Source organism: Mustela nivalis (genome assembly GCF_964662115.1).
Source record: "Mustela nivalis genome assembly, chromosome: 1".
In the NCBI taxonomy this organism is placed as follows: Eukaryota; Metazoa; Chordata; class Mammalia; order Carnivora; family Mustelidae; genus Mustela; species Mustela nivalis.
The window spans coordinates 207,133,164-207,157,628 of NC_139020.1; the positions used below are offsets into that span (position 1 = coordinate 207,133,164).

The 24,465-nt window shown below is 53.1% G+C and overlaps 1 protein-coding gene across 10 annotated transcripts in view; it reads left to right on the forward strand.

The window, feature by feature from the left end:
* CACNA1A (calcium voltage-gated channel subunit alpha1 A) overlaps positions 1 to 24,465 on the forward strand; it is a 285,358-nt gene that overhangs the window by 232,641 nt on the left and 28,252 nt on the right. For all 10 annotated transcript variants that reach the window (XM_082729516.1, XM_082729517.1, XM_082729519.1 and 7 more), the window contains 7 exons: positions 4,636 to 4,735; positions 6,206 to 6,366; positions 7,819 to 7,956; positions 9,504 to 9,705; positions 10,858 to 11,022; positions 14,081 to 14,191; positions 18,626 to 18,709. In XM_082729516.1, coding sequence (XP_082585642.1) covers positions 4,636 to 4,735; positions 6,206 to 6,366; positions 7,819 to 7,956; positions 9,504 to 9,705; positions 10,858 to 11,022; positions 14,081 to 14,191; positions 18,626 to 18,709 — 961 coding nt within the window. The remainder of the gene's footprint in view (positions 1 to 4,635; positions 4,736 to 6,205; positions 6,367 to 7,818; positions 7,957 to 9,503; positions 9,706 to 10,857; positions 11,023 to 14,080; positions 14,192 to 18,625; positions 18,710 to 24,465) is intronic.

Below are 24,465 nucleotides of genomic sequence, written 5' to 3' on the forward strand. Positions count from 1 at the left end.
TGGGGAGGAGGCAAGGATTCTGCTGTGATCGTGGCCCCGTCTCAGATGTAGGAAAACTATCCCTGTGGTTCTCCAAGGGATGTGTTGAAGCTCTGCTGATAGTTTCCACCCCTCCTGCACCTCACCCGAATCTGTGTGTGTGTGTGTGTGTGTGTGTGTGTGTGTGTCCTGCTCCTTCCACCGACTGTGTGCCGTGTTCACGCGACCACCATTAACACACCATCTCATGAGCCGTCACACGTGATCTCATGCTCTGTGCCCATGCATCGGGGTGGCCAAGTGACATGTCTCAGCAGCTGGCAGATCGTGATCCTGCCCTCACTGCCAAGAGTCCATCTGGTGCTGCCACTCCTCCCTCAAGGCAGGCCAGCACAGCTGGCAGAACGCCTTGATCAAGCTTCTCTTGCATGCTCAGGAGCCGAACTGCCAGGAAGCCAAAGAAGGAGCCCTCGGGCTGCCGCATTTTTAATCCCATCCTCAACCCAGCCCCTGCACTGAAGACATGATTTTTCTTGTGTGTGACAAAATGGAAAAGAAGACTTGAGTGCAAGATACACGAACCGGGCTTTGAATCTCAGTCTGCCTCTTCCAAGCTGTGTGACCTTGGGCAAGTCACTCTCCCTCTCTGGGCCTCAGCTTCCTCATCTGGAAAACAGGCATGATGGTGCCACAGGCAAACATAGTGACATCCAGAAGGCTCACATTTTACACTTAAAGTCAGGAGGTCAGGCAGAAATCACTGTCATTGAAAGATCTATAATAATCCACCGAGGAGAATCTACACGATTCCATGTATATGATAAGTCCTAGATACCTTGAGCTTTGAGAACCTGGAAGATGAAATCAAAAGGTTGGGAGGGGGGGGCAGGAAAAATCCAGCAGGAATATCTGTAGACATTTAAACCACTCTGCATTTAGAAATACCACTAACTTTGAATAAAATGTTAAATGGAAAGAAGGAAGGAAGGTAAGTCACTAGCTTTGAAAGAGGCAACAGACAGGAAGTTCCACAGAGTACCCGCCTGGTAAAAGAATTTCTTTTTTTTTTTTTTAAGATTTTATTTATTTATTTGACAGAGAGAGAGATCACAAGTAGGCAGAGAGGCAGACAGAGAGAGGAGGAGGCAGGCTCCCTGCCAAGCAGAGAGCCTGATGTGGGACTCGATCCCAGGACCCTGAGATCATGACCTGAACCAAAGGCAGAAGCTTAACCTACTGAGCCACCCAGGTGCCCCTATGGTAGAAGAGTTTCTGATGACATTCAAGTTCCTCTGGCCTTGACCTCCAGCCATGGTTGGAGCATTGTCATGAGACCAAGCCTGATTCCAAAGATAAGTGCGGGGGCTGAGTCAGATGCCAAGAGCTTCGGCTCAGGACCCCCAAGACCTGTGTCTAACTACACCCCAAATTGGAACTCTTTGCTGACCTCCCTCTCCTTCCTAACTTAGGGAGTAAAGTCAAGGCCGTAGCTACCATGTATCAAGCATCAGAATCCCCAAGGTCTGTTTTGCAGATGAGGACGATAATTAGGGGCAGAGCTGGGATTCAAACCCCAGTGCCCCCCGCCCGACTCCAAAGCTCACAATTTCCAAGCCATTCTAAGACCTTCCAGCCCCAGAACCTCTGGAGAAAAGGGGTTTCTCCAGCTCTTGGCAGTGACCTTCAGTGGTGAATTTGCCTTTGGTCATTGACAACTTTCTGGCTGTCCTGCTACTTGGAAATTTGGCTTTCTTGGTGTTGTTGGGCAGTGCCGGGAGCCTGCCAAGGGCAGGGGACTGAACGGGGGGCTTCCAGATGGAAGGCTGGATGTCGGCCAGAGCCACAAGCCTGAGGCTGCCCCTCCTGGTGCCCGGGTAGGGCAGGGGGCGCTCAGGTGTGTGTGCGTGTGTATGTGTGTGTTCTGTGTTCTTTCTTCTGAGGCCGCTTACGATCTGTCTCTCCTTCCGATGCCACCTCACCAGGAGCAGTACACGGTAAAGTTTTCTCTCTCTCTCTCTCTCTCTCTCTCTCTCTTTCTCTCTCTCTCTCTCTCTCATTTTGTCTCTCGTTCTCCATGCCCTGGTGCAGCTGTGTTGGTTCTGGGCCTGTTTCCACGGCCTTCTGTTTTTGCTGCCGTCCGTTGCTTGCAGTGACCAGAGCCCGCCCTCAGTCTCTCTGCGGGGAGGAGGATCCCTAAGGGGTCTTGGCCACTGCCTCCCACCATGACCCACCATGAGTCCAGTTCTTGGCAGAGAATAGAAAGGACATGGGGAAGCAGGGCCTCTGCAAGGTGTGATTTCAACAAGGCAGACAAACGTGGTGGGGCGGTTCCTAGAGTGGTAAGCGTGTCCAGACCCCGAGATAGGACAAGCCACACAACCAGGACTTGGGCTCTAAAAGGAGAAATTGGCCTCCCATGGAGCATCTACACTTTCAGCAAAGCCGGTTCGAAGTCGGGTTGTTTCTGTGAGCGCGCCTTGAGCCAGCCATTCCTGCATGCTCAGAACCCAAACTGCCAGGGACACTCCTCACTGCCTCAATAAACAAGACTGTTTCTCAGCCTCACCTGAGGCCAAAGTACCTCGTGGGGGAGAGGGCCCCGCAGTGGGGAGGCCAGGGAGTCCTTTTCAGAGAGTGGATATGCCCACGGGAGTCATGCTTCCAAATGTCAGCCATTCAGCACTTCGATTGTAGCCGGTTCCACATACAACCTAGACGTCCACCTGCTTGACATTTTTTCCACCAACACGTAGTCTAAACTGTGCTTCAGTTTTTGCTGGGAAACTAGATCATCCCGTTACAACCAGTATTGTTAACCTCAGACGGAGGCTGGAAATGTGAATCCCACAGGCATGAAACAGTGACAATGTGACTTGTCACATTCAAGCTGACTTCTAGGAATTCCAGAGAAATTAGTGAGTGTTAGGGAAACATTACAGACCTCCTAGCACATCTTGGAGACCTTCCACTCTTACCAAAGCAAAAGGCCTAAAACATTTTTGAAGAAGAAATCACTGGTTTCCCTGTGCGGTCTATTTATTTCATTGTGTCCCTGTTCTGCCTCACATTACCTCAGTGACTCTCTTGACATGTGTCACTTCAGGGGCACGGCCTTGAGATAACAATGATGACCTTGGCTTTAAAAAGGGAAAAGCAAAAAAAAAAAAAAAAGGGGGTTGTTTTTGTGCCCAGATACCCAGACACATCATAGTGGGGGTCCCTGGGATAGCTCTCCATGTGACCCACGAGGTAACAAGAGAGAGAGATGTTCACTGCAGGACCCTCAAAGAACTCTGATCTAGATCCATTCATGGGCGTCCTGAGACCACACGCCAGGCACATGATGGGGGCTGGGACAAGAACCAAGATGAAAGGGAAAATGGACACGTAGATGAATAAATCACAATTCGAGCCTTTGAGGGGTTGTCTGTCTAAAGCCTGAAGCCAAAGACAGAAGCAGAGGTGACTGTGGAGCAGCAGTAGGGGCCGGTAAAACCCAGTGGCAATCAGGGAAGGCTGTCAGATAAGACCATCTAACTTGGCTTTGGGGGCTGCGTGGTCCTGTGAATGGAGAGGTGGAGGAAGGGCATCGCCAGCAGCAGGAACAGTATGTGCAAAAGCAGAGGGAGAACAAAGAGTGTAGCTTTTTGTGACCAAAGGGTGTGTCACGGTCGATGGGAATGCAAAGGCAAAGGTAAGTTGGGTTAGATTTCCAAGAGCCTTGAATGCCACGCCCAAAGTCTCCACTTCTAGTAATTCACATGATCCAGAAGGATTCTGAGAGAGCGAGCGAAATGGTCATTGACTTGACCACTGTGTGCAGAAAAGATCAAAGGAGAGAGAGACAGGGAGTGAGGGTGTGGGGGACTGGGAAATGGGTAACGAGAGTCCAGCATAAGATGTGCCCAGGGATGAGGATGGAGATGTTATGGAGGTAACCCACTGGGGATGGAGGACAGGAAGCTGAATGTGACATTTGGGTTTCTGACTTGGGAGACTGGGTAGATGGTGAGTTCTGTTAACCACAAGACCTTGATGGCTGCACCCAATGCCCTCCTCTTGGGGGACCCACATCATGGCTGGGTAAGGGTAGGAAAGCATCTGCAGGGGCCATAGGGCAAAGGCTCAAGTCCAATAGACCCCGGACTAAAAAACCTCTATGCAGCTCTCTGGAAAAACGGGCTAAGGGATCCTGGCAGAGGTTCAACATGGGCATCTGAAGTCTGGTTCTTTCCTTTCATGTGGGCTCAGGGAATACTGGGGGAGGACCACATTAAGTACTTCCTGAATCCTGTTGGAAGAGCCCACCAAGACCACCCCCAGCCAGCATACAAGGGCAGCCAGCTCTCCTCTGCTAGGTCTGAGCACCCCCCTGCCACCCCTGCAGCTACTCAAGCCAGGCCAAGTGGTGGAGGACCTTAACAAATCCTGAGACAAGAACCACAGAAGGCCATCTGTTGATTAGCTCTTGAGCTCAAACATAGCAGGAATGCTTACCACGCTTCCCCAAAAAGGGCAGGACTGTGCCAGGCTCCCCTCAGACCCTTAGGCCTGAGAGGGTGGGGGGGGGGTCACATGGAGTTGTGGGCCACCCACCACCCAGACTGACTTCTGCTCCCTCTCTTCCCCTCTCCGTACCCTAACATCCCTCCACAGTGGCAATAGCAAAGGAAAGGACATCAACACAATTAAATCCCTCCGAGTCCTCCGGGTGCTACGACCTCTTAAAACCATCAAGCGGTTGCCAAAGCTCAAGGTGAGATTGGGGCATGTGGGAGGCCTGTCTGGGTTGCCATGTACAGTTGGACAGGTTGCATGCTGCTCAAAGACACGACATTGAAAGCGGTGCTGGTAACATCACATCCGTCATATATGGATATATTTATTATTAGAACTTTCCAGCAGATGGCAGTAAAGTGAGTTGATCTAACAAAATCTGTGTATTGTGACAGTTTTCCATTAGATGAAATGTCTTAAGGTGGAGATCCCTTTTCCTAATTCACAGGAGGACATCATATGGATAAAATAGGGCACAACCATAATGTGGGAAGCCAGAAACTGGGTTTCTGCTCCCACACAACTTTTTACTTTTCACCAGTCTGTTCTAGGCTCTATTATCTCCTGTTCCAAAATAGTATGAACCAGTATTTCCCAAGCTTGTCATTCAGGAGACACGGGAGAAAAGAAAAGGAAATGCAACCCAGTCATTCAAACACACCTTTTCCACTGATGTTCCACCTGAAGGCCACCTGTATTATCTCCTACTTCATGAAAAGTCCTCATTTTTTTTTTTAATTTAAACGAATGTGTTTTAAAAGGAAATGCTATGCCAAGGTTCTCAAATTGGAACCCAATGTTAACAGAAGGTAAAACTAAATACATTCCCCCAAAAAGACACGGTTATTAAGATCTAGGCAGAAAGATTGCCTGAAAAAGGCTTCGGACAGGGGTACTTGCTCTTCCCAGGTTAAAAAAAGAAAAGTATCAGGGTTAGGTGCTCACAGTAGCAACAAAGCAAGTCTTTCTCCTTCACCCAAAAGGACTGAAGGGAAAAAGTGGAAAGTGAATGACTTTGTTACCATGCAGTTCAACACCACTTAGCGTTGGGCTCCTGCAGGACCTAAAGGAAGGTCCTTTGTCGCCCGGATGTGCCCCTCCCCCATGACTTTGGTACTTGTGCTCCCAGATATGTGGCAGTCCTTTGGGCAGGAAAGCTTGCTCTGAAACACGTACGATGCAGTCCAGCCCTATTCGGTGCTGTGGTTCTTCACCCTTTTCTGGGTGGCAGCCCCCTCCCAAGCCCCCTGAAAGCTATGCACTCTTTCCCCCCCTTCGCCCCCCACCCCCAGGAAAGCTGGCCTGTAGTTACAGGGGGCTGGAGGACCCTTACCCACTTGTGGTTAGGACCCACTATGGTTAGAAGCAGAACGGGGTGGGAGAGGCTTCGAGAGGAACCCCTGCCTTCTTTGGGAGATGATGGAAAGATGCCATTTCACCCAGGATGGGTCTGGGAGGTCAGCTCCCAAAGCCGGAGCGCCCCCTACTGCTCAGTGGGCAGAAGGAAGAGAGGGAGGCAGGGACCCGGAATCAACAGGAAAGGGCTTGTCTGTGAGATGGAACGTGGACAAACGGACCACACGTTTGGTACCACGGGCTGCTGGAGGCAGAAGCCGGGCAAGCCCACAGCCCCTCATGCCCTCTCTCCTCTCCGCCCCCCGCCCCCCAGGCCGTGTTCGACTGTGTGGTGAACTCGCTCAAGAACGTCTTCAACATCCTCATCGTCTACATGCTCTTCATGTTCATCTTCGCTGTGGTGGCCGTGCAGCTGTTCAAGGGCAAGTTCTTCCACTGCACTGACGAGTCCAAGGAGTTCGAGAAAGATTGCCGGTGGGTCTCTGCTCTCCTCGGTGTGTCCCGGCCGGGGCGGGCCAGGGGAGGGCTGGGGAGGGGCCAGAAGCGCCCCTGGGCTTGGAAACCCCCTGGACGTGACCCAGGTGCAACCCGCTTGGGACTGGAGTGGGAAGAAAAGGTTTTGGTGTTTGCATCTGCCGTGCATCGCTCCGGTCCCCACCTTTGTCGCCTGAGGGCTATTCATATTCGTCCACGTTCCCTTTTTGGAAAACCTTTACCCGCAGATGGCGTTTCAAAGTGAAAATGTTTTGCGATTTTAGAAAGATCAAACAGTGCGAGTTACACATAGGACATCAGTCGCACCCTCAGCTGGGTCTAAGGCATCCCTGTAATCAAACCGATTTTTTGTTTTTGTGTGTTTGTTTGTTTGTTTGTTTGTTTTCTGGGAACCATGCCACTTGTTTGCACTAAATGGGACAAATGACAAGGGTGAAGAGCTTCAGGTCCAGTCGGGTCAGGTTTTATTGCCAAACAAATTAGGTCAGAAGTGGACAAATTTTGTCTGCCAGGAGCCGGATCCTATGTGCTTGATCTCTAGGGCCGGATCCTATGTGCTTGACCTCAGTAGCCCGTGTCCGTTCCCATCCTAATGCAGAGCAGCCACACAACACGGGGACAAACGGGCATGTCTGTGTTCTTATTTCTAGAAATGAAAATTGTGAATGCCGGACAAATTTAATTTGTCACGAATACATTCTTTTTATTTGTTTTCAACCACTGAAAAAGGTAGAAAACCGTTCTCACTTTGTGGACCATACAGAAACAGATGCACATCTGGTCTGCGGGTCATAACTTGCCACCCCTGACTTAAGAGAGAAGTGTTTAGTTTTCATAATTTTCTAGATTCTGGAGTCATGGAGGAGAAACTGTAGACCAGAAGTCGCCCCCATCTTTGGGTCAGCCTCGTGATAGAAATTGCTAAGCCTTTAACTAAGCTCCCTGTAAATTTTACCATCGCCCGGTGTCCTGACTAGGCAGGGAATGGCAGCCTCTTGTTTTGGTGGCTGGGTCTTGACATTGGAAGGACCCCACACACTTGGCCACATGTCTGGGGCTGAGCCTTGTGTCCTGCCCTGAAAAGGAGCGGCAGTCGCCCCCTCCGGCCTGAGGAACCCAGAGATGTGCCTCTCTCTCGTCCTGCTCTCAACCCCCCAAGGCTGAGGCTCCCACCTGCAGGACCGGAAGTTTTTGTGTTACAAGAGAGTGCTTGGTCCTGAGTCGGCTCGTGGCTTTGAGTCCGGCCTCATGTGGGGGTTTGTCTCCAAGTGGACGCACACAGACGTCAGGGAGACCCGTTGGAGGCTGCTGCCTGGGCTGAGGGACACAGTGGGGGCTGGTGGTCCCCAATTCCTCTTTCTTCTCTCTCTGACTGCTGGAGATGAGTGTCCCCTTCTTCTGTTTACTCATGGCCCCCATTTTCTGTGGCAGCGGCAAGTACCTCCTCTACGAGAAGAACGAGGTGAAGGCACGGGACAGACAGTGGAAGAAATACGAGTTCCATTATGACAACGTGCTGTGGGCTCTGCTGACTCTCTTCACCGTGTCCACGGGAGAAGGCTGGCCACAGTGAGTGGCCCACCAGAGAACCCCACGGTGGAGCTGGGGGCGGGGGGCGGCTAGGGAGCAGGACGGGGGAGGATCTGAGAGCCCAGTGCTGAGGAAGGCCTGGCTGAGGAGAGGCTGGCTCCTGGCTTCCCAAGGTGGAGACCCCGCTAGGGGCGTGAGGGGCTGTCACCGGAACGCCAGCCTGCGCAACGTGTGGCTGGGCCTGTGGGACAGGAACCCAGCCCTCACTGAGCTCGTCTGCCAGACTCTGATTGTGGAATAGGCATTGCTTCTAATTTGCAGGGAGGCTTCCTAGACACAGGTTGGCCCATCTCTTAACCCTTCCTGTGCCGGTGAGTGCAGATCTCCAGGACCAGGGAGTGTGGACATGACATTTCCCAAGTCCCTGTGACCACAGGATCATTCTTCGCCCAGAACAGGGCAAGGGCCTGGGTGAGGCTGAATCATGTGCAAGTCCAGGGCTGGACCTGTCTTTACTTCAAATGTTGATTTTTTTTTTCATCATAGGTCTTTTTGGCATTTGTAATAATTGGCTTAAATATTGCAGTAAAATGATATTTCTCCTGATGACTGAGAGGTTTGGCACCTCCTTAATTTGTGTCCAAGGCAAGTGCCTCACGCTCCTCACCCAAGTCCTGGCCCTCCTCCCAGAGGTCTCAGAAATGCAAGTGGACTCCAGTGCACCCTCTTCGTCCTCGCCTCCCTCCCTCCTGCTCTCAGGAAACACACCAGCCCTCCTGTGCCTCTCCACCCACCCACACACACACTCAGTACCCACTTACATGGGGCCAGTGCTAGCCCATACGGCACCTCGGAGAAAATTTTTTAGACAGCCCTTCCTCAGCAGACTTCACTTCCATCTGTCAGAAAATCATTGCAATATACTTAATGGTTTTGTTCAAATGAGGTATTTCATGGCCACCTGCCCAAAAGTTGTCATCATAAATACACAAATCTATCATGACTACAGTATGAATGGCACCCCTTAAGCACAGAACCCTTGAGCAGTACACAATCTGTGCAACCGTTCAGAGCAGCTACGCACATACACACCCACGTTCATCCCCACTACCCCTTCTTGGCTCCGATCACCAGCTGTGCTTCAATGCCCCCACACACACTCCTATCTGTCTCCATGACCCTATACACCCTCCCATCCATCACCACCAACCTGGTTTCCCATCCCAACTTGGCCAGACCTTAGTGGGTGAACTTCATGAGGTCACTTTAATTTGTTAAACCTTAATTTCCTCATGAGCAAAAAGGAGCCAGTGGTAACCTCCCTGAGAGGGTGGCCGAGAAAATAAATAAAATCATGCCCAGCACTTAATAACCTTCCAGAAGCGTTGATGAAGGTAACGGACGCTGTTTTTGATCCTCCCCACAGACAAAAGGAGGTGGGAAGACTTCTGGCTTTGTAAAGTCACCACAGTCATTGGCATCTGAAAACAATGACTACTCTCATTTCTTTGCTGTTTTCTCTTAACATCTCCCTCCATTCCTGTGACCCACCTACTTGCCCCCTCTCCCCACCCCACCCCTCACAGAGTCCTCAAGCACTCCGTGGACGCCACCTTTGAGAACCAGGGCCCCAGCCCCGGGTACCGCATGGAGATGTCCATCTTCTACGTCGTCTACTTCGTGGTTTTCCCCTTCTTCTTCGTCAATATCTTTGTGGCCTTGATCATCATCACCTTCCAGGAGCAGGGGGACAAGATGATGGAGGAATACAGCCTGGAGAAAAATGAGGTGCTACTTCCTGCCTGCATCCCTTGTTTAAAAATTGAGGACACCCCCCCATACACACACATATATGCGCGCACGCACACACATACATGCGCACACACACATACACACACACACACACACACACACACACACACACACCCAGGAAACAGCTTTTGGGGGCATCTGGGGTGGGCACAGCAGCATCCTGCAGGCAGAAGTCCATCTGCTGGACAGCCCGTCCTGGGGTTCCCAGAGGAAGACACTCCGACCGCAGGTGTCTGTATCAGTCAGTTTGGAATAGCTTTGCCGTTCCAGAATCTCGGCGCCAGATACCCACAGAGGGATTGATGGAGTTCTTGCTTAACACCACATGTCTTGGGGGACTCTGGTCCACGTCATCTTTACTCTGGTTACCCTCTGAGTCTCTGCAGATCAAGAAGAGAGAATGGCAAACCCCGGTCCAGTTTTTGTGCTCTGTGCCCCGAAGGGACACGTGTCCCTTCTGTCCACATTTCATTAGCCAGAGCAAGTCACACATCAATGTCTGATATCAGCGGGGTGAGGGAGTATGATCTCCCTGAGGGCAGGGTGGTGAATATTTATGAATGAAAATCCAGTCCTCCAGAGAGGACAGACCTGGCTCTTTGCCCTTCTAGAATCATCCAAGCTAGGAAGAGGACCTGAAATCCATCCTTCCTCTGCTCTGTTGGCCCCTAAGACTAAGCAGCCATTATTCCTCCTTCCTGTAAAGCAAAGGAGGAAAAGAAGCAAAATATTCAGTAGGAAAGCACGGTCAGACTTCAAATCAGACTCTGGTTCAGGTTCAGGTTTGGCCCACTTGGCAGCTGTGCCGCGTCAGGCAAGGGGCTTAACCTCTCTGAGTTTCTCTTTTCCTCCCCTGCAAAGTAGGGTTATCGAGAGTACCCACTTCCCGTGTTTGCTGCGGGGATTCGGGGAGGTCACAAGGGGCATGTTAGCGCAAGATCAGGCAGACCATGACTTCTCAAGGAGCCGCAGCTGCTGGCAAAAGAAAGTGGTCTGGTGAAGGGCTTCTGGGAGTGGGGAATCCCGGCTAGGGACAGGCTCGAGCAGATGTGCCCGAGAGCCGTGGCCAGGGAGATGGGGGGTGCTCTCCTACCCCCGGCCCTCACACCACCGGCCTCTCTCCTGCAGAGAGCCTGCATCGACTTCGCCATCAGTGCCAAACCGCTGACCCGACACATGCCCCAGAACAAGCAGAGTTTCCAGTACCGAATGTGGCAGTTCGTGGTGTCCCCACCCTTCGAGTACACCATCATGGCCATGATCGCTCTCAACACCATCGTGCTCATGATGAAGGTGAGCCCCCAGCCTGCGTAAGCCCCATGCGTGCCCGCCCCTCACACCCGCCCTCCTCTGGCCCCCTGGGGCCATGTGCCCCAAGTTTCCCAGGCAGACCACACTCCGTCACCACTGCAGAGCCTCTGTTCCGGCTGTTCCCTCTGCCGGACACACAGTTCCCACCCCTCGGCTGGCCAGCTCCTTCCACCTGCATCTCCAGGAAGCCATTCCCGACCTCCCATGACTGCACGAGGCACCTGTCTTTGCAAGCACCAGTGATCCCATGAGCCATATCATATCAGCGTCGGGTTGCCCGGCACGCTCCCCCACCAGCCTGTGAGCTCCGAGGGCCCAGGCAAGTCCCAGTCACCCCTGAATTCCTGGGGTTCAAGGAATCCTTGCCCTTAAGGGCACAGGAGGCCCTTTATAAATGTCCTGTGGCTAAACTGAGGAAGGAGGGGCAGGCAAGGACCTCGCAACTCTTGGGGCCACAGAGCCTCTTCAGGGTGAAAAGTCAGAACGTCTCACCCTGTGGTTTGGAAACCAAAGGGCCGGATATAAGCCCAGCTCTGCCATTTATCTCAGCATTTAACTTTGCACAAGGGACCAGCAATGCTCGGGCCTCAGTTTCCCTGTCAATAAAATGGGGATGACCATAATAGCACGCTCCTCCCGTCCCCGGGTGGGGACAAAGATTGAATGAGGACATTGAGGCAAAGACACGAGCACATCTCTTGACACTTCAAAAACACTCGATGTTTAAGCTATTCATTTTTGGATTGGCAAAAAAGCAGTGCCTATTTTTGCTTGAAACGCTTCCCCATAAGCAAGTTCTTTTATGTTTTCATTGTTAGAATCATGAGCAGTTTCAAAGAGAAAAGAATAGTATAGCACAGCGCTTCTCAGGCTGCCGTGTGTTCACGGATCATCTGGAGGTCTCATTAACATGCAGAATTCGGCTCAGCAGAATCGGGCTGGGATCCTGACATTCCAAGTCAGGATCCCCCAGGATACTGGGGCCGCGAGTCCCCAGACCCCACTCTCATGAGTACCTAGTCTCCAGCACCCAGAGGTGCCCACAGTTCTAAGGTTGCTTCATCTACCTTCTCTGTTTTCTTGAGGTGAAATTCACATCACGTAAAATTAACCATTTCAAAGTGTGCAGTTCAATGGTACATTCACCAGGTTGGGCAACCGTCCCCTCTCCCTACTTCCAGAACATTTTCATTGCCTCAAAAAGGGACCCCCCTCATCCTCATGACCAGCCACCCCTACCCCGGGTCCCTCCCCCAGCCCCCAACAACCACCAATCTGCATTATGTTTCTATGGATTTACCCGTTCTGGACATTTCATCTATTTTTTAAATTATTTTAAATGACAAACACCGCAGTATTTTGCCCTTAAATTCTTCAGTATGTATTTCTAAGAAGAAGTTTTCTTACTTATTCTTATTTTTTTTTTAAGATTTTATTTATTAGAGGGGCACCTGGGTGGCTCCATCAGTTAAGCAGCTGCCTTCGGCTCAGGTCATGACCCCAGGGTCCTGGGATCAAGCCCCGTATCAGGCTCTGTGCTTAGTGGAGAACCTGCTTCTCCCTTTCCCTCTGCCTGCCACTCTGCCTACTTGTGCCCCCATTCCCATCAAATAAATAAATAAAATTTTTTTTAAGATTTTATTTATTAGAGAGAGCAGGAGAAGGGGGAGTGGGAAAGAAGCAGGCTCTCCGCTGAGAAGGGAGCTTTACATGGGGCTCAATCCCAGGACCCTGAGATCATGACCTGAGCCAAAGGCAGAGGGAGGCTTAACCCACTGAGCCACCCAGGCGCCCCTTCCTCCATATTCTTAAGCTCAACAAAATGAGTGACAGTTCTCTAAGATACATCCCCAAAATGTCTTTTACAGCAAGAGTTGGGTTTTTGTTTGTTTTTTAGAAGTGGGGAAGGGCAGAGGGAGAAGGAGAAAGAGAATCTTAAGCAGACTCCCACTGAGCTCAGAGCCTGACATGGGGCTCGATCTTACGACCCTGAGATCGTGACCTGAGCTGAAATCAAGAATCTAACGCTTAACCAACCACGCCACCCACGTGCCCCAGGAGTTGTTTTTTGAGCCAAAATCCAAATGGCTACCCATTTTCTCTGGTTTTTGTCTTTTACAACTCCATCTTCGCCCTTCCTCTTTGTCCCCCGTGCTGTGGACTTCTTGAGGAAACTAGATGAGTTGAAGGAAAATGGTCCCCCCGCCGGGTGCGTTGGTTTTCTCGTGGGGAACTGTAACCTCTTCCTCTACCTGCCATGTCTCCTGTAACCTGGTTCTCAGGGCTCAAGGTTATAAACTTGAACGTTAATTAAACAGTTTGGGCAAGAAGAGTTCAGAGGGAGTCAGAATAGAAGTTACCTCTGGGGGCGCCTGGGTGGCTCAGTGGGTTAAGCCACTGCCTTCGGCTCAGGTCATGATCTCAGGGTCCTGGGATCGAGTCCCGCATCAGGCTCTCTGCTCAGCAGGGGGCCTGCTTCCCTTCCTCTCTCTCTGCCTGCCTCTCTGCCTACTTGTGATTTCTCTCTATCAAATAAATAAATAAAATATTTAAAAAAAAAAAAAAAAGAAGTTACCTCTGGGGTGGGCTGCTGACTAGAAAGGCATACAAGGAACGATTTGGGGGTCCTGGAGGTTTTCTAAGTCTTGGGCTAGGGAGTGATCTTATGGGAGTTCACAGGTAAGGATTTAAAGAGAGAGAGATCTGAAGGGAAAAAACAAACAAACAAAAAAAAAAACCAGAAAGTCCTGCAGAAAGATGCTACAGATGTCCTCCTTCGTCCCTCCAGGAGTGCTATCAGGCAGGCAGTCCTAGGATCTGGGATGCTAAGGCAGGACTTGAGAAAGTGCTTGTTTTGCTGTGAAAAGATTAGCCTAGCCCACAGAGGGCTTGCCTGGGACCTGGGTCGCCGCCACAGGATGTTGGGAAGCCCAGTGTCCAAGTCCCACCTGCCCCGGGGCAGGATAGTCACGAAGCCACCTGCCTCCCCAGCCTCCGCCCTGCCCGCTGACTCCACTGTCTTTCCTCTTCCCTTCTCCAGTTCTATGGGGCCTCGGTGGCTTATGAAAACGCACTGAGAGTATTCAACATCGTCTTCACCTCCCTCTTCTCTCTGGAATGTGTGCTGAAAGTCATGGCTTTTGGGATTCTGGTAAGCACGGCCTTGGGGCTAGAGCCGTGGGTTGTCGGGGACGTCCAGAGGGGCACTGGGTCCTGGGGTGTTGGTCTCCCCACCTGCCCCAGGACCCCCAACCCCCAACCCCAGTAGCATGAGCATCCCTCCAGTGCCCACAGACCCCACGGAGGTGTTTGCACGCTTGCCGAGTGACAGCAACGAGACCCAACATTTGAGGGTTCTTGGGTCCTCTGCGCATCCTGGTGCAGTCATTCCTCGAAGTGATCCAAAGCGCTGGGCCTAATTACCATGCACTTTAAGGAAAGCAAGATCCAGACAGGCCAAGCCCATGGCATTCCAGCCATTCTAAACCACAATCCACAGAAATACGTACATTTTACAAGGGAGGCAGCAGGCAGACATCCAAACACAGCAGAGATGATTTGTGCCTTGTTGTGTGTCCTGTCACTAAGCTGTGTGTCCACTGATGGCCCGGCCTTTCTTTTTTTTTTTTTTTTTTAAAGATTTTATTTATTTATTTGACAGAAAGACAGAAATCACAAATAGGTAGAGAGGCAGGCAGAGGGGAGGGGGAAGCAGGCTCCCTGCAGAGCAGAGAGCCCGATGCGGGGCTCGATCCCAGGATCCCAAGATCATGACCTGAGCCGAAGGCAGAGGCTTAACCTACCAAGCCACCCAGGCGCACACACCCCTGCCTTTCTTTTTTAAATGCAGTCGGGGCCCCACTAGCTTGCCTTCATCTCCCACTAATACAGGAGGTCTTAGCCAGAGGCCCATTGATCAGTGTGGGGAGTGTGTGTGAAATCAGACGGGGGGGGGAAATACCACATCTTTATTTTCCACAAGCCACTAATCGGACTTTCACATTTCCTTCCATCTTGAAGGCAGACAGCCCCCTGCCATGTTACCCTCAGTGCAGCCTGGGTTCCCAATAAAAAATCAGATGTTTTCTTGGGGCGTGATAAGAGATCACAGGCACCTCCAAATTTCTTTTATGTTCACCCTCACTTCAGATGCTGATGCCTCTCAAACCTATAGTTAGAAGTTATGTAGAGTGTTAACAAAGAAGTGTATTAATTAATTAGATCAGTGAAAAAAAAATACTGTGATCAGCGTATTTTAAAGATAACAGGGGCCCTTGCCATCCTGGGTATTTTGTTTTATGCATTTACAAAGCTTCCTCTAAGAAGGTCTTCCCAGCCAAGGAGGTTCAGAGCCAAAAAAAAAAAAAAAAGTGGAGAAAGCCTGAATTGGTGGGTTGTGTGAGTGGCCGAGTTCAGACTCGATACAAGATGGCTTCCTCCCCACCAGCCGCTGAGTCCACCTCCCTGAGGAGAGGAGAATGGTCTACAGTCGGTGGCCACAGCCAGGCTCTCAGTGGGGTGGAGGCTGGCTCCTCACCATGGCTTCCTGAGACAGCAAAGAGTGTCATTGTTGGGACCAGAGAGCCCTCAATTCAGATCACATCTCGGCTGTGTCACACACACACCCACCATCGCAAGGGCCCGTCCTCTTCCCCTTCCTCAAAAGAGCCCGTGCAAACCCCAGCACAGATTAAGTGTGTCTGGATAAAACGAGGGTGAATCCTGGCATGGAGTGTCCCGTAAATGCCAGGAAGGGTCACAGGAAGCCTTGTCACCCCCACCCCTTCTCCTCCAAGGCAGAGGCTCCCGACCCTCTTACCTATTAGGACCGCTTGGGGAGATTTCTTAAAATTGAATGGTGCCCCCGAGCCAACACCAGAAGTTCAGATTCCCTTGGTCAGGTGGGGGTCCCAGAATCTGTATTTTTTTAAGATTTTATTTATTTATTTGACAGACAGAGATCACAAGCAGGCAGAGAGGCAGACAGAGAGGGAGGGGGAAGAGGGCTCCCTAATGAGCAGAGAGCCCCATGCAGGGCTCCATCCCAGGACCCTGAGATCATGACCTGAGCTGAAGGCAGAGGCTTAACCCACTGAGCCATCCAGGCACCCCTGGAATCTGTATCTTTAACAAATAGCCCAGCCGAGTCCAAGAGACAGCCTGGGCTATCAGGTCCTGTGCTGAACACCAGGCAGGCAGGGGAGGTACCCTCCATCCTGAGCAGTGGCACCAACTCAGCATTGGGGTCCCGGGGTTGCCACCAGGATGGATGGCGGGACATGCATGGGGGATGGGGATTGGGCTCTGGCGTGCCCGCATCTGGGTGCAAATCCTGCCCCAGCTTCTTTCTAGCTACCTGGCCTCAAGCAAGGCAACTCTAGAAATAGGAATGCTGTATGCCAGCCTCCCAGGGCTGAGGGGAGCGTGGTGTGGGCTCAGGCACAGGACCTGCACGATGCAGCTGTGCTGTGCAATTTCTGAATCCCCAGTCCATCTTTTGGTAATGAAAGTGGTTCTGCCCGAGGGCTGGGCTTCTACCTCCTCCACCCCTGACCATCCCATGGGGGTGGAGCCTCTCTCACCAGTGTAGATGAAGCCCCAAGTTCACCATGTGCAATTTAGGCGATGGGGGGAGCTTCCTAGTCCAGGGGCTTGAGGCCTGTGGCCAGACACCTAGAAAGCTGCCTTCACTGAGACTCCCCAGAACAGAGCTTGAGATAAGGAGTGAGTGCAAGGAATTTACCTGAAAAGCCCAGGAAGTTCAGCGTGGGGGGTGGGGAGTGAGGCAGAAGCCAGAAGACAGCCAGTACAGGGGGCATTATGGGACCCAGCTCCATTGAGGGTCAACAGGAGGCAGCAGAGAGCACATACGTCACAGTTCTTTCACTTGAGGGGAGGAGAGAGCTGGGGTAGTTATCCCCCAGTGCCCATCAGTCAGAGTCAAGGGCTGCTCCCTGGGGAGCTTTTAATTTCCCACAAAGAGAATTTTAATTTCCCATCCAAAAAGGATGCCCCTGGGCAGAGTAACTGAAGACGTGTAGTCACAATATGAGGGGAGGTGGTCAGGGCCCTGGCAGCATCTATGAAAACACCAAAAGGGCCTGTAAAACCTGAATTCCTTTCAGCTGAGTATTCAATAGCGTCCATTCATTGAGCACCTACTGTATAACCAAACTTCACGCTCGCATTCACATGCCTGATTTGATTGCTGTTATACCCCTGGCTTCCAGGAGGGGGCTCTAAGGTCCAACCAGTCCAACTCCGACGACATTTAACTCAGGCTGAAAGAATTTGATCTTGGAAAGCGCAGCTCCAAAGCCGGGGTTCTTCTCTCTGAGGCAGAGGGCTGCCACAGGGTCAGACACTCAGAGAAGGAACGGATCCCTCAGTATGGGACCCGAGCCCATTGTTGGCCTCTGCTTTGTAGTATGCTGGAAAGGCCTACGTGTCATGTGGGTCGCCCTGAGCCTTGAGAGCAGGGCTGTCTGTTTCAACCAGACCCTTGGATTCAGACAAAGGTGCTGCTCAGTGTGAGCTCAAACCGTGGGAAACATTTCATCATTTTCACAGCAGTGTGCTGTCCCTGTGTGACCCGATCAAGCCAGCACCCTGCCCGGGCTGTGCCAGTCAGGATAGATCAAGTTTACGTGCGGAAACAACCCCCACATCTAAATCCCTTCGGTCAACAAATGTTTTGTTGACATTCAAAGGGAGGAGGCTCTTTGCCTCATAGTTACACAGGGACCCAGGCCCACAGAGCAGCCACCACCTGGAACATGGACAGTCACCAAGCCCAGGGTTAAAAGAGTTTGGTGAGCCCGACACTGGCCAGGAGGTGGTTCATACCATCTCTGCTCAAAACCCATTGGCTATAATGAGACACGTGGCCCCACAGAACCACGAGGGGGACCAGGAAGTGAAGCCTGCGGTGTGCCAGAAGGCCTTTGTGCTTGTTACTATCTCTTTTTCAGATTAGGTAGTGGAAGAACAGAGAGGTTAAGTCACTGGCCCACAGCCGCACAGCACGATGGTAGCAAAGCAGGGATATGAACCCACAACCCACTCTTAGCGAGCGTGCTATAACGAGTGGGGTCTTGAACACAAACTCTGGACTCACCCAGGCCTGGGTTCAAATCCTGATTCTTCACATTTGTGCTGTTTGCCTCAGATGGGCGAGTGGCCTCACTCAGCTTCAGCCGCCTTGTAAAAAATGGTTGATAATCCTTTTCTCCGAGGGTCTACGTGAGGATCCCAGTGACATCATTTATAAAGCATCTGGGGTGTCAGGGAGCTACATGTCAGAGGGACAGGCAAGCCCACAGGGTAGCCCTCTCTCTAGCAGAGCTGACTCAGGCTGCAGAGACCCCTCTCTGGGGCCAGGAGAGCTGTTTAGTCCCAGGGAGGGGGAGCTCAGAGGAGATGATACTGAGCAGCCCACACAGCATTTTGCCATTTGAATGACCATAAATGCTGTGGGCACTCGGGATGATCGGCAGCTGTTCCCCTAATGCACCCCGGGGCTGGTCGTGGCAGCTGGGCGTGGAGCCCTGCGTTGGCATCCCTGTCTTGTGGGTCCCCATTCTAGAATTATTTCCGCGATGCCTGGAACATCTTCGACTTTGTGACTGTTCTGGGCAGCATCACCGACATCCTCGTGACGGAGTTTGGGGTAAGTTTCCCACCAGCTTCTCTCTGGGTAACTCCTGGCTGGGTGGAGAATGGGGGAATCTTCCAGAAGCAGCGGTCCCAAGAGCCACAGCTAACTGGGGCCAGCACTTGACCGTGACCAAAGAGGGAGAATTGGGGACCCCAGGGACAAGGGCAGCCCCTCAGGAGGGCAACTTAGGGAGACGGGGGAGCCCAAAGCCACAGTTCTGGGGCCAGTTCTGCAGCGTGAACTTCCCTGCCTCTTGGCTGTTGATTTATGAATATATAATATGGATGAGTGCATTGGGACAATTATAAGACCCTAAGGCTGAGCCCTGCCCCCAAACACCACACAGTCTTGGGACCCAGAAAAAACCAGCTTCAAGTCCATTCTGGTTGAACTAACCACCTTCTGGTTCGTGGGGGGAGGTTCCGGAGGGAGCCGTGGCCATTGAGCCAACAGGGGACACCACTGCCAGGACCTTAGGAAGGTTCCCAGGATGTCCACCCTCTTCCATCCCCAGGCTTGGGAGACTTGTGACTTGCGGGGGTCTCTGGGGATCTCTGCGGTGGCCCCACAAGCTCGTCCTTCCCCCTCATCTGAAAGACTCAGGGCCCCAGAGCTCGTATCTCAGACCCCTTCCTTGGCCATTTGCGAGTGAGCACAGGCTTGGGAGCCCTCAGGAGACTAGGGGGAGGGCAGGAGATCCTCACAGGGAGAGCAAAAGGGCAAAGACTGTTGGAGCCAAGGGCAGGGCGGGGCGCATCAACCTCATCATAATAGCAATAAATATAATGGCTGGCGAGAACGGCCCACTCAGATGCACGACAGGTGCTGTGCCAAACAGTTCACGTGAATTAGCCTGTGGTACAGGTCAGGGGGTCAGGACAGCAAAGAACTCCCTTGGAGGATTCAGCTGAAGGGATCAGAAAAGAGAGACCACTCACAGAAAGGAGGCGAGGGAGGCAGAACAGGATGACAAAGTGCCCAGCACGCGGCCACCATGGGGAGATGTTACCTGCCCAGGTGCTGAAGCCGGAATGAGGAGGGTCCACCTGCAGGAGCCAAGGACCTGGAGGGCCTCATCGCTGTCTTGAGTTTCTAAGGGATCCAGAGCTCCCGTTGGCAGTCACAATATCTCACCATCCAGCTGAGCACACGACAGTTTTGAACCAGTGGCCCTCTGGGTTGAGTGGTCGGAAGGGTGGCCCAGCACCCCAGCCGCGCAAGTGGAGAAAGTTAGTTGAAACCTCCAGGCACCAATAAAAGATCCATCAGGCTGGACCCCAATGGCCCATCCTCCAGGCTGGCAGGTTAGGGAAGGACAGGAGGGTGAGGCACCGGGCCCCCAATTCAAGAACATCAGGACTAGTACAGTGATCAGACACCCCTCCCTACAAGCTGTTCACTTCCACTGGCTTGCATCGCCTCCTCTCACGTAGAATGGGTCCAGTGGTTGCAGTTAACCTCACTGGGTCCCTGCAAGGTCCACGTTCCCCCATGCATTCAGTAGGCATTCACTGAGCGCCTGCTGCATCCCAGCCATTGCTGTAAGTGCCCGGAACAGACAAAGCGAAAACAGACAAGAATGCCTGTCCCGCCCCCAGGGGACTCATGATCTATCATCTAGGGAGGGAGTCGGCCGCTTTCAACAGGTGTGAGCAATCCACGTGAAGGGTTTGGCACAGAACCTGCCAGGAAATAGATTGCTTCCAAATGGTGGTTACTATTACTGCTATTATTACCGTGAAGGTATTTGGGTCTGCGGTATTTGGGGTTTGGGCCAACCACCTCCCTGGCCCCATCTCCCTGGGGCCCTGAATTAGAATCATCTGGAGGGGAAAGATAGAGGGTGGGTGTGTGGACACTTTTAGGATGTTAATTTTCCCAACCTGCGGGGCAAGGAGCCCACAGCCTCCCCTTTCTGCCTCCCAGGTAAGCCCGCTAGGTCAAGCCAGAGCTCAGCTCAGGCTGAGGCAGGAAGAGCCAGACCCTCGCGAGGCCAAGTCCCCACGGTTTGGGAGGGAGAGGGCTCCGGGGACCCCCTGGGCCTCAGCTGCCGCCCCCAAGTGGCCGGGTGACGTGGGTTTGCCCTGCGTTCAATGGATAATGACTGTGTTTCTTGTCTTGTCTCTTTTCATGCCTGCTCTTTAAACTGTATATTGGCACAACGCCGTCTGAAAAACTCATCCAATCAAAATGCACTATGAAATTCATTTGTTCATCCATGACGTGGTCTGTGTGTTCATACACCAATGACTATCTCCCAACCCACCACCCCCACTCCCCGCCCGGGAACCGAAACCCATTGGTTTTTTGGCACTGGTTACAAATCAACCTAAAAAACGCTGAACACGCCTCCCAACTGCCCCCGCCCGCCCGCTCCCCCTCCATCTTCAACATCTGCATCTAGAATCCGGTTGGTCTTACTTCTTTCTGAAGTCTAAATGCCTTACATTAACTGTGAACGCATCTTCTCGCGTCAGCACTGCATGTCCTGCCCTGGGCTTTGGACTTGGGTTGCCTGATGCTCCTCCCCAGCCCCCCTACCCCATCTCTCTGTCTGTCTCCCCAGCCCACTCCCACTCCCTCCTCATTCCAACAGCCCCTCCTTCCCTCCCTCCCCTGCCACCCCCCTTCTCATTGTTTTTATGGGGTTCTGAATTGGGGTTTTCTTCATGGGTTGGTTTACAGCTTTTGCCAAGAGAAGACTGGGTTTGCCCTGTGTAACACCTCCCGCAAGACTAGTCAGCTGGCTGGGTCTCCCACCCCATCCCTTACCCGCTTCCCTACACTCGGAGCCCTCAGCCAGCCACTCATCGCCCCTGTCTCCTGTTCAGCTTCACGGAGCCCAGGCACTGGGCTAACTCACCCCACTCCAGGCCTGTGGGTCTGACTGGCTAAGACGTCAATTTCCAAGTCCAAGGAGGAGGTCATGCACACCATCGCTGAACCCATGTGCCCGCCCCCCTTTCCGACACCCACACTCCCCCTTACTCTCTTGTTTGGGTGCTCTTCCTCTCTCTCCTCTCCGCTCCAAACATATCCATGCATACCTGTCCCTCTCTGTTCCTCCCTGCACACCCACGCTCCTGCCCCAGCACGCACCATCTCCATCGCTCTCCCTCCCTTCCTCTTTGCATACTTGCACACTCCTTGCTCCTTGCACACTTCTTATTCTCGTAAATTCTATCTTCCCCTGCCTCATCCCCACCAACTCTGCGCCCCTTTGAAGGACGCCCCCCCTCCCGTACCAGGATCCCTCCCATGCTAGCAACACCACGTGCGCTCATCCCCCAGACATTTCGTGATTCTGAATGTGGTGCCGCAAGCGGAAGTGGGTTGAAGGGGACACCATCACTGCCACCCTCTCGCCTAAAGCCAAAGTGAGGAAGCCAGGCATTGATCAAATAACCACTCTCAAACCCACCTGAAATTACAACTGTGTTATGAACTAAAGGATAAGCGTTGTTAACAAAAGAAGAGTGGGGAGAAGAGCGTTCAAGGCCCAGAACAGCATGTGCAAAGGTCCGGTGGCAAGAGGAATCCTGCAGGTGTCTGGGTCTCCCAGTGAGGGGGTGTGGGAGCAAAGAGAGTGAAGGAAGGCTGACCCAGGGAAAGTGAAAACGTTAGGAGGGGATAAGCCCTTGGGACCTTGTGGAAGCCTGAGAGGATTTGGAGCAGGTGCAGCTACGGAAGTGTGATTAGACAAGATGGCTGAGGCCACGAGGGAGCACCAGGATCCCCTCGAGAGGGGACTGGCCACCTAAGCAGGGGCTTTTCCAGGACCTGGGGATGGGTTGGGTCTGGGCTGGGGGAGAAAGATACCTGGAAGGATCTGAGTCTGGCTTGAACTGGGAGACAGAAGTTAGGGAATACCAGAAGAGGACTAGGTTGGGGGAAGAGCACAGATGTAGACACAGAGTTTGAGGTGCCTTTAAGGGCACCCCGGAGGAAGTCAAGTAGGCAGGTGGTTACGGGATCTGGGGCGCAGGGGCAAGGTCTGCGGAGGTGTGGTCTGCAGATGCTAGGATTTCTCTGGACCCTTCAATGGCTGGTTCTCGTGTCTTCCTGAGCGTGACAAGCCTTCCCGGGCCTGCGTCCCACCCCATCACCCTTGAACCAGGGCGCACGGGGCATGCTTGGAGGAGAGCACAGCTGCTCCTTCCTGGGCTGTGGATGGAAAGATGGAAGCTAGGAAGAGGGAAGTCTCCAGAAGTTCTGCGAGCACTTGAAGGACTTGATGCAGAACCAAGAAGACGACGGAGGGGTGGATGAGGGCATACAAGTACCTTCCCCTGCCCCCACCCCCTGGACCTCTCTCATCTCCACCCCTACTTCCCCCATGTGTCTCCTTCCTCTGCTCCAAGAAGGGCAGCATGCTCTCTGCACGCGTCCCCCTGCGAGACCCCTTGCTTCTCCTGCATGGTGGCAGGCTCCCCCGCTCTACCCTGAGCCCCCGGAAGCTGCTCCAGGCTCGCCTGCCTTTGCATGCTGGGCAGAGTCCACATGTTATGACCCGCCCCGTGAAGGGATGGCTTGTACTCTGGGGATGGTCGGGAGGGGCTGGGGACACCTGGGCCATCGGCCCCATCCCCAGGTAGAGCTGGGAAGCCAGGCAGGGCTGGGAGTCAGGTCAGCTGGGCACAGGGGGCAACTCTCAGCTGAGCTGGGAGTGGGAGCTTGTTTGGGGCCCCTGGGAGCTTCTCACAGTGGTTGGGCCCAGGATGGTCAGGATAGGCTCTCCCAGTCCCCTCCCCCATCCTAGAAGCCCAAACGCCAACTGATGGGTCCCAACGAGCATCGTAGACTTTGCCAACCAATCCAGAGCCCCCCGCCCGCCATCAGCCCCAGAAATTCCTTGAACTCCCATCCCTGACTCTCAGCTCCCAGGCCAGACCTAGTAGCTGGGGAGCCCCCAGGAGCCACCAAGTAGGATGCCCATATAGAATTCATCAGCCGAGCTTTTGAGAGCAAAATTGTCAGGGCAGCCTGTATGGTCGCCCCTGCTGCATGTGAAGGGTGAGGGCGAGGCCAGTGGAAATCTTGCTACATGGCCCATGTCTAGGGCTCTCTAGATCCCCTAGAGCAGAGCCCAGGTAAAGGTCCTCCCCTCCAGCCTGCGGGCAGAGTGACCAGCGGAGCTTTCCTGGTCTGCCCAAGGCGGAGGTCTCACACCCCAGTGCCTCTGGCATCAAAGCCCGTGCCATAGACCAGGAAAGCGGGTGCCATTTCTAGAACGTGGGGGACCTCGTCAAACTAGAGGGCACATGGCCCACTTCATGGGGGCTGCCATATCTAAGCCCCAGACAACTTTTGCCAGCCTGGAGGCAGGTCCAGAGTTGCCTGGTGGAGACATCTGATTTTTAAACACTGGCAATTCTTAATCAGAACCAAACCGCTCAGGCCCAACGAGAGAGCTTCGCCAGTCACATTTGGTCCATTTGTGACTTTGAGCCACGTGTCCCCCACCAGCGACGCTGAGGCCCCAGCAGACCAGCCACCCCTCCTCCCCGACCCGGGGCGGCGGGCAGCCAGGGGCCCACCTCCCGCTGCTCTCCTGGCCCCCCTCCCAGCTGACCACGCCCCCTTCCCTGGGGGTTTCTCCCGGCTTGGGTGGGAGGAGGTAGAGGCAGTGACTAGTCAGGGGGTCTTTGAGCAGAGGCAGGGCCCACGCAGGGAGGTCCTGGGGGCAGGGACGGCCCCACCTCCAGCACCGGCCCCTTGGTGGGCCTGGGCTGTCGGCGAGCTCACCCACCCACGGGCGCTGCGTACTT